Raw genomic sequence first — 17,617 nt, forward strand, 5'->3', positions numbered from 1 at the left:
GAGATCCCTCGACTCTTGGGCCAGAGACATACTCGTGTGCACCTCGTTGGTCAGCTTATAATTAAGCTGTGCTGAAACGACAAGGGCCTGCAATACAAAGAATGAATTAGATCACGAGCTGAGACACAAAAAATTAAAGGAGAGTTGAGAAGGTTACCGCGACAGTAAGTTCAATACTCTTATCATAAAGAGTATTACAGTCTGAGGCCTTGTGCACAAGGTCCTAATGGTCATCGCCGAAGCCTGAAAAACTCTGACCCACTTGAGAGAGGACGTCCGAGCTAAGTACAGCCCCTTGGGTCCCAGCAGCACCGTTAAGCATGAACTCCTCAACATGAGGTCGGGCCGTCGGCAGTAGGACCTTGGAGATGGAAGGCTTCTTCGGAGGCCGGCCGACTGTTATTTGAGTATCGGTTGGAGGAAGCAAGATGGGCGCGGTTGAACCAGATGCATCAACCTGGATGATCGGCTCCTCGGTTGTGCTCGCAGTAGCCTAAGCCGTTGGGGTCTTCTCGGAGCATCTGGGGACCTTGGATGGTCGGTCGGACCTCCGCGAGGCTCTCAGGCGCTTACTTTTTTGAGCTCCAGCTCCCTCATCACTAAAAAGCACATCGTCAAGGTCGGGATCCATGGCACCTTCACAGTTCCAATCGAAGTTAGACATAATGCTAATAAACTTGGAAAAAAGAAAAAACCAAGTAAAGAAAGACCTAACTGGAACTCTCCCCCGAACTAGAGCTCGGGGACCACGAAATTCCCCCATCTTCAGAAGAGGCGGGGGGAGTGCCTTCCCTATAGGTGGACGTCAACCTCGAAAGGTCCCTATAGTCATTTGTCCCATATTGGACGGCTATCCCATCCCACACCTCGTTCAGGCTATACATGGTGTCATACTTCCCGAGCCAACTATCAAACCTATGAACTTGGTCATCTACCCAAGTCCAAATATAGAAGTGGTCCCTATCGTCTGGGCACAAGACTAACCTATCGGGTTTTTTTATTTTAATAAGGTGGGGGACCACATTCTCGAGCTAAGGATGACTTTACCTTGATCATCCGAGTCTGAACTCGAGGCTTCATCGTTAGCCTCGTTCCCCGATGGCGGGCTTCTTTGACGAGCTGGGGGTGGAGGTCTCGCCTCTCTCCTTGGAGGGAGGACGCCTGTGGGCAAAGGCACCTCCTCCCAATGATCATACTTTTTATTGGACCAGTCCGAGGTGGACTGGCCATCTCCCAAAAGCTCGCAATCTCGGAGCTTATTCTCATGCAAGAGGTACGAGAGAGACCTCCGGCCGTAAGGGAGTTGGAGCAGAGTCTCTCTATGCTCCTTCATGGCGTCGTTGGGTGTAGGGCGGTGAAAATTGGCTGGAAAATAGGACACATTGCAACTAAGTACGAACCTACAAATAAGAGCCCGAGAACAGAGATAAAGAAGATTGGAATACTTACGAATCTGCCTGAATGAGTACCATCGAGACAGGGACAAGCCATCTGTCCAGAAGAAGGCTTTTTTGAAGTCAGGCGGGTGATTAGGAAGGTCCTCAAACATCTTCTTCTCCTTGGGGTAGCTCGAAAGATAGTAAAAGCCATCTCCTCCCCGAGCTCGAGAGGGATTGCTTTTCAAACAGAAGAGATATAAAATCTCCTGCGGCGAAGGCCCCTTCCACTTCAGCTCGTGGTATAACGACCTCAAGGCAGACAGAACCCTGTAAGAATTGGTGTTGAGCTAGAACAGAGCCAACCCAACAAAATCCTTGAAAAAATACTTCAAAGGCAGCAACGCTCCTGCCTTCATGTGATCCTGACTCCATGCTGCGTACCTCAGCCTGTTGTCGGGGTTTCCAGTCCCTGGGGCATAGCAGCTACGTTCGCTAGCGGTCGGAGCTCGACATCTCAAGGAGCTTGACAACCTGAGGCCATGGAAGGCCAGAATATCAGTTATCTGATTTATCGAGGTAACTGAATAGTGCTCAGCCTCGAAGATTTCTCTCCTCGGTTGCGAGGTAGAAGGCTCCCCCATGAGTGAAAATTGGAGCTCTCTCGGGCTGTACGCAACGGTCACTGTCAATTTAGGGTCGAGTGGGATCGGCCTGGGCCCTGAATTGGATTATGGATAAATAGCCTCTCGAAGGGTCCTCCTTTTCTTCTCTATGACCTCGTCAATTTGGCGGCGATAATGAGCTCGAATATCCTCTTGTTCGCGCGCGAGGTCGTACTCGTGAATTCGACGTTGATTCCGAGCGAACAACGACTCCGGGCTCGAGGTTTTGGGCGAGTAAGGGATTGCCAGCAACGACCCCCACTGTCTTTCCAGATTCTGTGACATCTAGCGAGAAAGAAAAAATGGTGAGGGCCATGCATGCAAGAGTCCAAGAATTACGAGCTTTATAGGACAAGCTCGGAGGTTAAGAACAAAACGAGCTCGATATTAAGACCCTATTAAAGAGTCAGAACGTGTATTCTATAGGAAAAAGGAGGAGAGTGGACATAACTTTTTGAGAATCCCGAAATATCAGGGAAAAAAGGTGGCGGTTATTCAGAAAAGGTAATATTGGGTATCGTGCATTCTTTAAAACCAAGATTTTGTACCCAAATATCTTGGTGTGCAAGATACGTCTTTTAAATTTTGGAAACCCAGAAAAAAGAGACCATGTTTGGGTTTGTTCTACATATAAACTAGATTTAGAACCAGTAATGGGAAAACCTAAATCTAAATACCTATTGGTCGAAGCATCCTAGAATATCAAACTGCGAAATGAACTAGTGCATTCCCAGGAACAAAAACAGCAAAGCCGGAAACTGATAAAAATATATATACATATCAGATACTTTCACAATGAAGGCGATTGCAAAAAAATTGTCGACTGAGGGAGAGGCTGCAGGTATGTGATCACGGTCTCGAACAGACTGACGGTCCTCTGTTTCTTCGGCTGAGAAAACATGCACAAGCGAGAAGTTCCCAGGGAGAGTTTCTGGTTTTGTTTTTGTTCTTTCCTCTGATGAACGAAAAATAGAAGGAAGACGATGAATGGGGTCTTATATATAGACGGTAAAGGGGGATTAATCTGGGACATTGAATAAAATCCTTGCAAGATCCAATAGATAGAGATTACTGATATGATGGTACCAGAAAGGTGGTAGATGAATGATCGTGGGCAGATTTCCAAGGTACTCGAGTACCCTAAATGGGAAATACCCAACTAACACGTGTCCATTCTCAAGTATGTGACGGTACGGTTCCCGAGGAAAGTAGTTCAAAAGTTTCCTTCTCATAGGATTCGAACAAATACTTTTTAGGGGGCAAGATGTTATACCCAGATTTCGAGCCATGAGAATTGTGACCTCGAAAGCTGGATTCATAATGAATGAACTCGTAAAGTCTGGAATATATTCGAAATCTAAACATCGAGCCTGCGAAGCAGAGACGACTTCGAAGATGGTAGCCTCGAAATCCTCACGAGCTCGAAAGGTAGGCCCCGAGGTGCATTTGTTCCCTGGGATGACCTCGGATCAGGGGCTCCGAGCCTGACACGCATACGAGCTCGAAGTCATGTGGCCTCGGGAGATGTTATAGCTCAAAAGTCAATAGGAAACCTGGGAGAATAGGGTCTTGGTGGTATAGGATAATAACTTTGAATATCCTAGTAAATCACCAATAATAAGACGCGGTCTACATTTATTACTGTAAATCCCCTACAATCAAGGGATATTATTTGATCAGTTATACGCCCCCTGGTCTTCAGGGGACGTTTCCTGTTATATCGGATTGCAGGCATCTAATGCCATTTAATTTGATAATATAGAGTAACTACCCTAAATATGTGGGATAGTATTCTGAAATATTCTCTATAAATAGAGAGGTCATGCACCATTGTCAAGGACCGAATTTTTGTGATCTTGAGAGAAAGCTCTGAAGAATTCATCCTTGAAGAATTTTCAGAGATCATCTTGAGTTTAATAACAAAGACTCGTGGACTAGGCAGATTTAACTGCTGAACCACGTAAAAAACTGTGTTTGTGTTATCATATTTTTATTGGCCATTACTAATTATTGTTTACGTGCTCTTCTTTCACTGTTGACGAAAAACGGCGTCAACATGTATGTATTAAAAATTAATGTAGCCTAAGTGGGAGAATGTAAGACTTTTGTTTTGGGCTTACATTAACATTTTAATTGTTTTGTTAAAATATGGGTTGTTGGATAGTTCTTTGTTGTATTAGCTCATATAATTAGTGATCTATAGTTAATGAGCTTAGTATCTGTGTGAAGTCTAGTTGAAGCAGAAGTGTGGGCTTTCCAGTTGATTGAAGCCTTTGATGAGAAGACCAGTCCAACTATGGTTGTGTAGCTAAGTTCCTTAACTCTATAAATACATATTGCCCCATCACAATTGTATTCTTTTGGTTGATCTATTGATCTGCTTCCAATTTAAAGATATTGGAAGGGAGACTTAGTTGATTAGTATTGCACTACCAAATCTCAGTTATTGCAATGGAACAATCTTCTATATCATTCAATTATTCGATTACTCATAGTGTTCTACATTTATATGCAATATATTATTATAATGTTATATGAATTTCTAACAATACTTACATAGATTAAGGGAGAGAAATGTGGCTCCCCTGTGAAGGGGAGTGATAAGGACGTTATCTTCAGGAATGTCGAAAATAGTGGCTGGTATGGAGATGAGCGTTGTATCTCTATAATAATAATATTATTATTTATTGTATATATATATCATCTCTATGATTTAAAATAACCAATTTTTTCCTCTCTACAACTCAGAATCATTCGAGCTCCAATACCATAAAAATATCAAGTCCGAGTAGTCCCCTAATATCATGCGCAGTGGCGACAATGAAGATTGTGGGTTAGTCGATTACCATGTCGATGTTGGGGCAACATGTTCAAAGACTTTTGGGTCTTTTTTCTAGTGAGTACAAAAATGGGTATTCACAGTAAGGTCTTCTTCATAGTCATGGTCGATCACGTGTCGGGAGCTGTGTGCATGAGAATGGACCGTAAAATTGAAAGAATAACAATAAAGACTAAAAATGAAAAAAAAATCACTTGACTGTATAAAAGAATTTTTTTCATATAATGAGGTGTATTATGTAAATATCTCAAAAATAAATGCATACATTTCCTAAAAAAATTGCACATACATTAATTAAAATGTATGTACTTTCTATATAGTAGCTTTATATTTTCCAATATATATTATAGAATTTTTACAAAAATAAATTATATAACCAAAAAGAAAAAAAAGGCAATAAATAAATCAATAAACACAATTTTAAAAAATCATAAATACAATGAATGCAATAACAATAAATACTAAATGATTAAAAAATAAGTGTAGAAATTAAATAAATAAGAAAAATAAGATAACAAAGAATATATAAAATCGAACATAGGTAATGACACTTCAGTCTCTTTATTCTCATATTTATATAAATACATATAGTATCATATTTATATAAATACATATAGTATCATAAAAAATAACACTTGTAGTGGAATATTAAATGCAAAATCATTACAAATTACGTGAGTTTCAATATATTTGTTTACGCTCAATGAAACATCAATAAGACAAATCTGATCAAGGCTAAGGAATTTCAAGGAAAGCGATCTGTAAAACGCTTACAATCTTGAGCCAACTTCTTTGCTTGGCCTAATTTGGACGAATCCCTGTAACTCGTTTGCTGAGGCAACTCGTAAGCCTCTGGGGTTTGGCTTCTATTTCATTGTAAATTCCAATGCACTTGACGAACACTTTTTTTCAGTTCTGGGACAGTGGTGTTTTCGCTAAAATCAGTGTACAACTTGAGGTTGGAAATGACATGTCGTTTTGTTAGGTCAATGGATATGAGTGAGAGTTTTGAGAGTTCAGCTGAGGCAGTGCCTGGATCACTCTCTACAATACCCACACACTTGGTTGGGTTTGTGGTTTGCTTGCATATTGTGACCACTTCCAGGGTTGGAACCCCATAAGAGAGACAGACACAACTGAAAGATGAAGAAGCTACAAGGAAAATAGCAACGTAGTAAGCAAAATTGATGGAAGCCATTTATATTGTTTTTGAAACTGTTATAGATTCAGACCAAGAGGGATAAAAAAATGAGGTTGACGGTTTTGTATGTGTCATGGAAGGTATATATATATATATATATATATATGCGATGGATGCGGTCATGTACCATTTTTCTAGACTGGTCCTGCAACATATATTAATAGAATAACATGATAAATATATGTGTGTGTCTCATTTATTAAACTAATGGTTTATTTTTCTGACAGTGGGTACAAATTGTCAACTCAAATGTATTTGCATGTAAAACTTACCTGTTATAGCCAGTTTTTATTTCCGCCTATGTTGGCGCCAAACCATTATATTAGTTAATAGGTGAGTAATTTAGTTAATTCATGTTTTATGTGTAGGGATAAAATTGTAATTTGAATATTCAAAAGCAAATGAACTACTTTACAAGGTGAAATAGACCTTCAACAAGTAATTTACTATATTTACATGCAACAATATAAGTGTTGATACGGTTTTTGCCAACAGTGTATTAAGAAATAATAAGGGCAGATTAGCGCTTAATGGTAAACTGTATTAAGAATTCACTCAAGAACACAGAATTTTTACATGGTTCAGTGGTTAAAATCCACCTAGTCCACGAGTCACTAATATTTCTGTTTCTCTCACTATTTTGGCAGAGTTTCGGTCTTACAGAATCATCATCTTTTTTTTTGTCCAACATTCCCAGTATATATAGGGGAATTCCATGGATAGGTTTGGGTAACCGCGTGAGTCAATCACACATTTACATAATGTCTATATTTAATACAAATAATCGCATTTATATGAGGATATGATTTGATAACAGAATAAATATGTTCCTGCTATCTCGGATAATAAATATGACAGCCTGACCATAAATAAACGTATAAACATATCTCGAGTCTTTGGGGATCCCAAAATATGCATTATAGTTGAATCGTCACGAGCTGAATATCTCTTCCAAAATCGTACTTTGACAATTATTTGATTCCCAACTTGTGCTTAACAACCATCGTGTTCTTAGTTCGCGATAAACTCAGGACGCCTAACACCATGTCTGATATTTATGAATCCTGAGCTGTCCACATGAATAATAAGAAGATGTTCTACTTGGTTATTTTTTCGTGTATTTATCTGCCAGTTGTACCCGAGCTGAGTAAATGAACTTGTGATAAAAATAAGATACAACATTTTCCCCCCAAGCTCCTGCTCGTGTATGATGTCATCATTTTCTGACCTACACAGTAAGGGCTTTTAGACTTCTGTTACATAAAACCATGCCTGCCTACTACTCGAGTACTGGACATGTGGTCTACTGCAATTGGCGTCTGTTCGGGTTTCGAGGAGTGCAATTATTGTCTTGTCAACTTTTTGCCGCCATCTGGTTTATTTAACCTTGGTCCTTGGATCTCGAGATACCCCAATTGGATAGCCCAGATTAATTTTCGTAGTTTACGTATAAATAGGGTGATTAGATTTCAAACCTCACCATGTTTGCATTTGAAAATTTTCCCATTTCTAAACTCTCAAGCTTCCCTTCTTCTTCCCCAAAATCCCCAAAACTGTTCATCGTGCCCAGTCATTCAGAAGCTTTCCAGGAGATTTTCGTGATCCGAATCTACATTCTCTGATCATCGAACACATTTCCTGTAAGTATCTCATCCTTTGCTTTGAACGAATTTCTTTATTCTTCATGACCCAAAGAAACTTCTTTTTCTTCTTTTTAGCAATGTTCATCGTTCGGTATTGTTAGACTTTTTATGGATGCCAATAGGGAATAGGTTTCGGCTTTAGGCTCCTTAAGCGAAACCGAATATGTTTTTATATATAAAAAAAAGTGCATCCATAAAACTAGGTAAATTTCTGGGTTAATTTGGGGTAGTTCTCATGACAAATAGGTTTAGAGAATACTTGTTTGGGGCATAGAAATCGTAACGTCCCTAGGTTAAGTACCAGGTAGCTTAAGGGTTACGATTCCTTAGGCGGTTTTGCACTAAACCACTTTACAGAGGAAAGTAGTGACCTGACATTTTTGACACATGGATCCCTAAATATCAGGGGACTTAAGAAACTGAGGCGCGTAGCTTTGGATATCGCGTGGCACCACGCGATGAGCTTCAGTTAACTTTAGCTTGTATAACGAGAATAACCCATTTCATCCTTCATACCCTCGTGGCATAGTTATAGATCATCTTAGGTCGCCTACTAACTAGGCCGCTTTGTCGTCAGGCGATCTGATGACACCTCCCAAGAAGAAATCCGTGAGCTCATCTACCCAATGCAAAGACAACGGGAAGCAGGTCGCCCCTGACTCTCCTATTCCACACTTTGGTCTGGTTATGGAGAAAGAAGTTCTCGTCAACCCCAACGCGTTCTTCGAGGCCGAGCACATAATCTCAAAAATCAATACTCAAGGGAAGGTGAATAAAATCTTGTTGAGTCACAACATCGAGATGGAAGCTGTCGGCCTGCTAGCCCGACTTGCGTTCAAAGGGGAACGGAGTTGTCCCCTTTCCAAGATGACTACACAGCCTGGAGCGATGAGCATCTGAAGGCTGGGGCCTTCCTTCCCCTGGACAAGTACTTCGTAGAATTTTTAAACTACGTAAAACTGGCTCCTTTCCAGGTCCCCCCAAATTGATATAGACTTTTGACGGGGCTGAAATATCTGTTCTTGAGGCACGAGTGGGAGGTCCCCTCTCCAGCAGATATTTTGTTATTTTTCTGTCTCAAAGCAAGCCCCGACCAGAGAGGACGCGGTGACGGATTTTACTACCTCACGCGATTTCCCAGCTCCGCCTCCACCATCGATCTTCCCAGCCATCCAATCGACTATAAAGATTTATTCTTTATGTCAAATGGCTTCAAGAATTGTGAACATCGATACTTCAACCGACCTCGTAAATCTTCTACCTTTGAAAATTCAGCGCATGAATTTATATTTATATATATATTTTTAAAATGTCCTGATTGAGTTTGTTTTTCATGCAGCTATATTTGCCAGGACGGAGAAATCCATGACCCTCGGGGGCCCATATGAGAAATTGTCTAGACTTCCCTCGCGGGAAAAATATTATTGCTAGGTCGTGAATGACGCCATGATGTTGGCCTGCAAGCTGATCGGCAAAACATTGGCCCTGAGGACCCGAGCTCCCCTTCTGGTGATCCCCGAGCTTCCTTCCTCTCAAAAGGCTTTGTCAACTGCTGAGGATACTGACAAGGAAGAGGCCGAGGTGCCTCTTGTTTGGAAAAGACAAGCTCCCGAAGTCGATCAAAGGCTTGATCCTGATCGGGCTACTTCTCGGGCAGCAGCCGGCCCCTCCGGCCAAGGTAACCCATACCCTTTTAGGGAATTAGACCGGGCTGCAGCTAGCTTTAGGTTTATTCATTTCAACACCAACCAGCTACTTAGTCGCCACCCTACCGATCCAGACCTAAATATAACTCTCCTCCAATGCGTGGACCATTTGGTGGTACGCAACAACCATAGCTATCCCAAGGGTACCATTGTTGTCGAAAATATACTGCACTTTAGATCGTCTATCTTTGAAGAATATGGAACCAACCTTAGGGCTTGGCCCTCTCTGCTCCAAGGGGCATTTGCTCTTGGATTTAGGCAGTATGTAGATGAATCTAGCCATGAAGAGGGACTTGAACTCCCTAGGATTTTAGAGATTGTACCCTTAGATTCCCCCTCCTCTCCGTTACTCCCAGAGCCGGAGGTCATGCTTAGCCCGGTTCATACACCCGAGTTGGTGATAATAGATTCCTACCCTAGCCTGGAGGGTAGGATCTTTATATTCCCCATTTTATTTTTCTTTTTATATCTTTGAGATGTTTCTTTTATGAATTAACTCTTTTGTTCTTTTCAGGCGAAGAGATGGAATCAACAATGGACCCCGACCTGAGGACTGCCTTTCAGGCTAAAAAGTCCGGCACGGGCCCCGTTGTGAAGAGGCCCAGGGTTGCGAAGAAGGCCACCCCTACAATGGGGAATACTTCAAAATCCCCTGCTAAGGGTAAGGCACGAGCTCAGCTCGGGAACCAGCTTCGATGACCTTTGTCACCGTTGGGCAGGTTCCCCCTCCCCCACCTCAACTCATGCCTCTTCCTCAAGTAATACAAGCCAATGCCCCCACTGTCCGAATACTGGTTGATCCTCAGGACCTAGAAAAAATCCCTGAAGCCTTTCGGGGTATCGTATATGAGACAACGACTCATATGGTGGGCCACGCCTATAAAGCCAATGTGAGGGGCCTAAGAACCATAGAGGAGTGCAGCCCGGAGAATGTCTGAGTCCTCCATGGGGATGAAACTCACCGTGAGTTCTTCTCCCATATTTGGTAATGAAAATTTCTATTTTTAATGTGTTCTTCATCTTATATTTCACTTGTTTTGTTATTTTGTAGTCCGTCCTGTCCCAATACCGAAGCATAACTCATGATAGGGCTAGAAATGAAGAGCTTCAGGCCGAGCTAGACGCTGCCAAAGTTGCCTTGAATGCTGCTCAGGAAGGTGAGCAGGCCGCCAAAGCTGCCTTGACAGCTGCTCAGAAGAACGAGCATGCTACTAAGGCTGCTCTCACCTCTTCCCAAGAAAGCGAGCAGGTTGCAAAGACTGCACTATCCACCTCCCAAGCTCAAATCGTAGAAGCGAACCATCTTGCTGAACTACTTCAGGTCGAGATTGGTGAGCTCAAAGCGAAACTACTCGAGGTCGAAGTGAAAGCCAAGGAGGAAAAGGCAGTGTCATCATCAGTCATGGAGAAGATGCTATATCATTGTTGAGCCTTCAACCAGGACAGGAACTTCTCTTTTATGGAGCCCAGATTGTGGGATCCGTACCTTGCTAAACTGGCTCGGTTCTTGCAAGAACCCTCAGAGACTGGTGAGGCATTCGGAGTAGCGGAGGGAGATGGCGAGGAGGTCACCTTTGCAGGGCAAGCTAATGGGGCCCAATGATTTTATTTATGATTTTCTTTGTACTTGTCTAACAATCTTTTGGTATTAAACAATTGCCTTCGGGCTTTGTTCGAGGTTATTTATCCTCGATGCAATTTGTTTGTTTTATTTCAATATATATCTAACTTTTGATCCATTTGTCTTTCCTTTATTATCTTCTCATGCTTAAGAATCCTTAGACTCTTGTACATTCAAGATTTTAGGAATCGACTTTTAGATTGAGATAGATTTTATCGAACTTGGTTATATCCAAGTTTTTGTTTGCTTATCTGGATCATACCTGTTAAGAACCAGGCCTCGAACCTGGTTATATCCAGGGTTTTTAATGATTTAAATTTAGTTCTTGCTAGGTTGATTGATAACTCGCTCTAAAGAGCCCTTGAATAATCAATTTTTCCAAGCTTCCAAGTTTTTAATCTTATCCGAGCAGTCTTAATTTTACCAACCTCAGTTATGTGCCCCCCAAGTAACTAGAATTTATAAAATTTCTTGGTTGCTTTTACAAATATGAGAACACGAGCTTGCAATAATAAGACTAAGAAATGGTTATCTAACAATCCATCTATTAATTAATTAGAATGACTTTTATAAATAAGCCTTACATTGATGGTAGCATTATTGATAATACTTTTTCAAGTGCAGAGCATTCCAGGTCCGTGGGACTATTTCTCCATTCAGTCAAGCTATCTTGAAAGTTCCCTCGCATAAAACCTCTACAATCTAGTATGGTCCTTCGCAGTTCGGGCCTAAGACACCATCCTTAGGGTCTAATCCCAGTCTACGAGCCTTGAATTTTGAATTGAAATAGTGAGTGATCTTTTGTTGATAATGGGCAAGATGCAATTGCGATTCCTCTCGTTTCTCTTTGATCAGATCGAGAGGTGTGTTAAGTAGTCCGTTATTCTGTTCTTGATGAAACGTCCTTTGCCTGTGAGTAGTTATCATTGCAATTTGAAGCATGGCCTCACTTCCAAAAGTTAGGGAAAAAGGAGTATGCCCCGTGGAGGTCGTGTGAGAAGTTCAGTAGGCCCAAAGTACTTGCGGGAGCTGCTCGGGCCATAGTCCTTTGGCTTTGTCTAACCTCTTCTTCAGGCTTGCCTTAAGGGTTTTGTTTACAGCCTTGACCTGCCCGTTGGCTTGTGGGTATGCTACCAACGAGAAACTCTTTGTGATGACATATTTTTCACAGAAGTCCGTGAAGAGATCACTATCGAATTGTGTCCCATTGTCTGACACAATTTTCTTAGGAAGTCCAAATCGACATATAATACTCTTCACCACGAAGTCCAAGACTCTTTTTGATGTGATGGTTGCCAGAGGCTCGGCTTCTACCCACTTTGTGAAGTAACCAATCGCCACCACCACATATCGAACTCCTCCCTTTTCCATAGGCAGGGAATCTATTAGATTGATTCCCCATGTTGCAAATGGCCACAGGGATTGTAATATTTATTTTCTCAGAAGGGCAATTTCGTAATTTTTCCACTATGTGCATCTTTGTCATTTTTTTTCTTTTCCTTTGATGGAATATTAGATATTTATGATTTCCGATGGCGATAAAATTCATGGTTTCTTATGTTTAAATATCTTGGAAATGATTGTAAAATCCCGGCATGTGCATAATGCCAAATAAATAAATAATGACTCAGGTTAAAGTTATTATTTATTTTATGAATATTATTATTATGAGTATAATAATAATAATAATAATAATAATAATAATAATAATAATAATAATAATAATAATAATATGGTATGAGTTTTTATTTTTATTTTTTATGAGTTATTATATTATTATTATTTAAATGGATTAAATAATAGTAATTATAAGCAATTATGAAATGACTATAATGTCCCTATTTTTGGGATTTGTTGAGGGATATTTTGAAGACATTTTATAATAAACAATATCCTAAATATCTTATTAAAATTTGTAATATAACCAGATATTATTTATTTTAATTGTTTAATTTTTTCAAAATAAAGGAAAAATCCCTAGTTTTGTGGAAAATGATTTTAATTTACGTGTCATGCATGTTAAAATTGAATAGTTAAATTATTTCGATAATTAGGGTTTCGAAATAAAACCCTAACGCCTATTTTTATTTTCCCTGAATTGTCGTTGTGTAATTGGATGTCTAGGAGCCAGTGGTCGTCGACGTGACACAACAAGAGGTTCGGGACACGTTAGTAGACAATTCACTGCTTAAGGTAAGAAGAGTGGACATCTGCGCATAAGGTGTACGTTATGCGTGCAACCTTGTTTTCTAATTTGTTAGTTATGTAATTATATTTGTGACCTGAATTGTTGCATTAGGTTGACTAGCATGAGGATAGTGCTAGGGATTTTAGTTAGTAGACATGCTTAGATTATAGAGTAGGCGTACTACTAGATTCTAGTTGCTTGTGTGAGTATAGCACTTGTAGGAATTATCTTGGGTGTGTATAACTCAGGATAATAGGATGCCACCATGGAATTTCCGAGTGTGAGTACAGCGTAGGCAGGGCATAGATGTCTCGAGGGAACGATCGAGTGTGAGTACAGCGAAGGCTAGACTCGGTGCCAGACTCGGTGCCACCGTGGGAATGCCGAGTGTGAGTACAGTGCAGGCAAGACAGATTACATTTCATGTCCGATCAACATGACTTGCTAGTATTTATGTGTGTAAGTGTAAGACACATTATGTTAGTGTGATATGGTGCTTATGGATCGCACGATGATTATTATATTTATGATGTTTATTTTTTGTTTTCTAGTTTGGGGAGTTATGTCCTACATAGCTCTTCTTACTGGGCGTTAGCTCACGGGTACTCTGTGTGATGGTAAAGGCAAATCAAAGTAGTGAGTGGTGTGGGCTCGAGGCATGGACATGACATGTTAGAGGCTGGGCACCAGTTATTTTATGTTTTTTTAGAAATTAATGTCATGTTTTAAATATTCAGACTTGAACGATTATTTTCTTTATGTTGTTGTTATTAAACCTAGCGTCAAACATTTTTACTTTTAAATAATGAGATCTCATTATCTGTTTAAATTTTAAATAAATATTTTCTTTTAGTATCGTAAAGTATTTATTGTTTATTATTTTAAATGGACTCCCTAAGTAACGTCTCAGAAAATTGGGCCGTTACAATATTAGTTTAGAGCTGTACCATTATCGATAGATGGTAGGGAACTATTTGTAGATCTGATTGTATTAGACTTATGTAATTTCGATGTAATATTGGGCATGTATTTTCTTACAAAATATGGAGCATCTATTGACTGCAAGCGGAAGAAAGTAGTCTTTAAACAAGAAAGCGGAAAGACATTTGAATACTGGGGAACAAGCAAGAAACCTCGAACTCCTATCATATCAGCGATGAAAGCCAGAGATTTGTTGCAGCACGGGTGTCTAGGGTACCTAGTTATCATGGTCGATGACACTAAAGAAGCAGAAAGGAAGCCTGAAGAAACAAGAGTAGTCGCTGAGTTCCTTGACGTCTTTCCTGAAGAATTGCCGGGGTTACCACCGCACAGGGAGATTAAATTTGTGATAGACCTTATGCCAGGGACAACATTGGTGTCTCGAGCACCATAAAGAATGGCAATAACAGAATTGAAAGAGCTCAAGACACATTTGGAAGAATTACTCAAGATAGGGTTTATTAGACCGAGTTACTCTCCTTAGGGCGCACCAGTTTTATTTGCCAAGAAGAAGGATGGGTCCATGTGGATGTGATCGATTACTGAGAGCTAAATAAGGTGACGATTATGAACAAGTATCCATTGCCGGTGATTGATGATCTATTTGACCAGCTTCAGGGGACAAAGGTGTTTTCTAAAATCAATCTTCGATCGGGATACCATCAGGTTAGAATCAAGAATGAAGACATACCAAAGACAGCGTTCAAAACCAGATTTGGGCATTACAAGTCTCTAGTAATGTTGTTTGGACTCACAAATTCCCCAACATTGTTTATGGACCTCATGAACCAGTTTTCAAGGAGTTTCTAGATTTTTTTTTCATCATGTTCAAAGATGATATACGGGTGTATTCTAAGACACAGGAAGAACATGAGGAGCACCTACACTTGACTTTACAACGATTGAGAGAACATCAGTTGTATGTGAAGTACACGAAGTGTGAGTTTTGGTTGTCTGAGGTTGCATTTTTGGTTGTCTGAGTTTTGGTTGTTTGGGACACATTGTCACTAACAAGGGAGTCAAGATTGATCTTACTAAGGCCGTCGCAGTGAAAGAGTGGCCAAGAACAAAGAATGCCTTTGAGGTCAGAAGTTTACTACGTTTCACCAGGCTATTACAGGAGATTTGTGGAAGGGTTCTCGAAAATAGATAGACCATTGACGGAACTCACGAGAAAGAATCTAAAAAAAAAAACTCATTCCGTCAGACAAGTGTGAGCAAAGCTTCCAGGAACTGAAGAGTCGACTCATATTGGCACTGGTACTCAACTTACCATCAGATGGAGGATAGTTTGTGGTCTATTGTGATGCATCAAAATAAGGATTAGGTTGTGTATTAATGTAGTCTGGTAAAGTAATTGCCTATGCTTCGAGGAAATTGAAAGATTATGAATAGAGGTATCCAACACATGACCTAGAGTTATTTGCAGTGGTGTTTGCATTAAATATTTGGCGTCATTACCTATATGGGGTGAAATGTGAAATCTACACCGATCACAAGTACCTAAAGTATTTCTTCACGCAGAGGGAATTGAACATGAGGCAAAGAAGGTGGCTAGAGTTAATAAAAGATTATGACTAGGAGATAATGTATCACTCTGGTGAGGCCAACGTAGTAGCTGATGCTCTTAGTCACAGGAGTCTGGTTTTGGTTTATTCTTTACAAGGAGTATCAAGGAAGATCGTGGAAGACATGGAATGAGCTGGTATAGAATTGATCACAAGACAGCTTGCAAAGGTTACACTTCAGTCCACCTTGTTAGAAAGGATTAGGGAAAGGCAGAATGCAGACAAGAAGTTGAGTGACCTAAAGCAATAGATGCAGGATGGGAATGTCAAGGATTTCACTATGTTAGATACCAGACTGATCAGATTCAAGGGGTGTATTTGTGTGCTAGACAATGATGAGCTGAGGAAAGAGATTCAGGCGGAAGCTAATACTACCCAGTATTCAGTTCACCCCGGGACAACTAAGATGTACCACGACCTTAAGGTACTGTATTGGTGGCCAAGAATGAAGAAGGATGTAATGCAATATGTGGAAAAATGCTTAACCTGCCCGCAGGTTAAGGAAGAACATCAAAGACCAACGAGGCTACTACAACCGTTGAATATTCCTGAGTGGAAATGGGAGGAGATATATGGATTACCATAAACAACATGATGCAATTTGGGTAATCGTGGATAGGTATACCAAGTCGGTTCACTTCCTATCGGTGCACATGACTTATTCTATGGATCAGTTCGCTGAGTTGTACATGAATGAGATAGTATGATTACATAGGACACCGTACTCTATAATGTGTGATCGGGATGCTCGGTTTACATCATCGTTCTAGGAGAGTCTGAAGAGAGTAATGGGAACTCGATTGAAGTTCAGTACAACTTATCTCCCATAAACGGATGGTCAGACCGAGAGAACAAATCAGATCTTTGAAGATATGCTCAGAGCATGTGTCATTGACTTTCAGGGATCTTACAGTAGATACTTGCCACTGATGGAGTTTTTGTACAACAACAACTACCAATCTACCATCGGGGTAGCACTATATGAAATTTTGTATAGAAGAAAGTGTAGGTCCCCACTTCACTGGGATGAACTGGGAGAGAGAAAACTACTTGGGCCAGATGCAGTGCAAAACACCATTGAGGCTATTCAGAAAATTAGGGCAAGAATGGTCACATCTTAGAGCAGACAGAAGTCTTATGCAGACATAAAGCGCAGGCATGTTGAGTTTGAAGTTGGTGATCATGTATTTCTCCGTGTGACTCCAAGGAAAGGAATCTCGGTGAAGAGGTTTGGCAAGAAGGGAAAACTGAGTCCCAGGTATGTCGGTCCTTTTGAGATATTGGACAGAGTTGGTAATGTGGCTTATAGGGTAGCCTTACCGCCATCGTTAGCCGGGGTGCACAATGTGTTTCATGCGTCACAACTTCGTAAATATGTGTCAGATTCGTCATATGTGCTAAGCTATGAGACTTTGGGTTTGCAGGAAGATTTGTCTTTCGATGAGCGTCTGGTGAAGATTCTTGATCGGAAGGGCAAGGTCCTAAGGAATAAGACATTTTCCTTAGTGAAAGTGATGTGGAGGAATAATGTTGTTGAGGAAGCAACCTGAGAACTCGAATCAGATATGCTACAACAGTATCTAGAATTGTTTTAGTGAAATTTCGGGACGGAATTTTTTTAGGGGGGGGGATAATTTGTAATACCCATTTTCCCAGAAGGGCAATTTCGTAATTTTTCCCCTGTGTGCATCTTTGTCATTTTTTTTTCTTTTCCTTTGATGAAATATTAGATATGTATGATTTCCAATGGAGATAAAATTCATGGTTTCTTATGTTTAAATATCTTGGAATGCATAATACCAAATAAATAAATAATGACTCGGGTTAAA

The 17,617-nt window shown here is 40.5% G+C and overlaps 2 protein-coding genes across 2 annotated transcripts; both read left to right on the forward strand.

Moving 5' to 3' along the window:
* Positions 1 to 9,170: 9,170 nt before the first annotated feature.
* LOC133791890 (uncharacterized) lies at positions 9,171 to 10,859 on the forward strand. The gene is made up of 3 exons (XM_062229798.1): positions 9,171 to 9,402; positions 9,945 to 10,096; positions 10,482 to 10,859. The coding sequence occupies exons 1-3, from the start codon at positions 9,171 to 9,173 to the stop codon at positions 10,857 to 10,859; spliced, it is 762 nt and encodes a 253-aa protein (XP_062085782.1).
* Positions 10,860 to 16,038: 5,179 nt separating this feature from the next.
* Positions 16,039 to 17,338, forward strand: LOC133791891 (uncharacterized). The gene is made up of 4 exons (XM_062229799.1): positions 16,039 to 16,212; positions 16,691 to 16,888; positions 16,996 to 17,046; positions 17,213 to 17,338. The coding sequence occupies exons 1-4, from the start codon at positions 16,039 to 16,041 to the stop codon at positions 17,336 to 17,338; spliced, it is 549 nt and encodes a 182-aa protein (XP_062085783.1).
* The last annotated feature ends 279 nt before the right edge of the window (positions 17,339 to 17,617 follow it).

This window comes from Humulus lupulus, chromosome 7, assembly GCF_963169125.1.
Source record: "Humulus lupulus chromosome 7, drHumLupu1.1, whole genome shotgun sequence".
Taxonomy (NCBI): domain Eukaryota; kingdom Viridiplantae; phylum Streptophyta; class Magnoliopsida; order Rosales; family Cannabaceae; genus Humulus; species Humulus lupulus.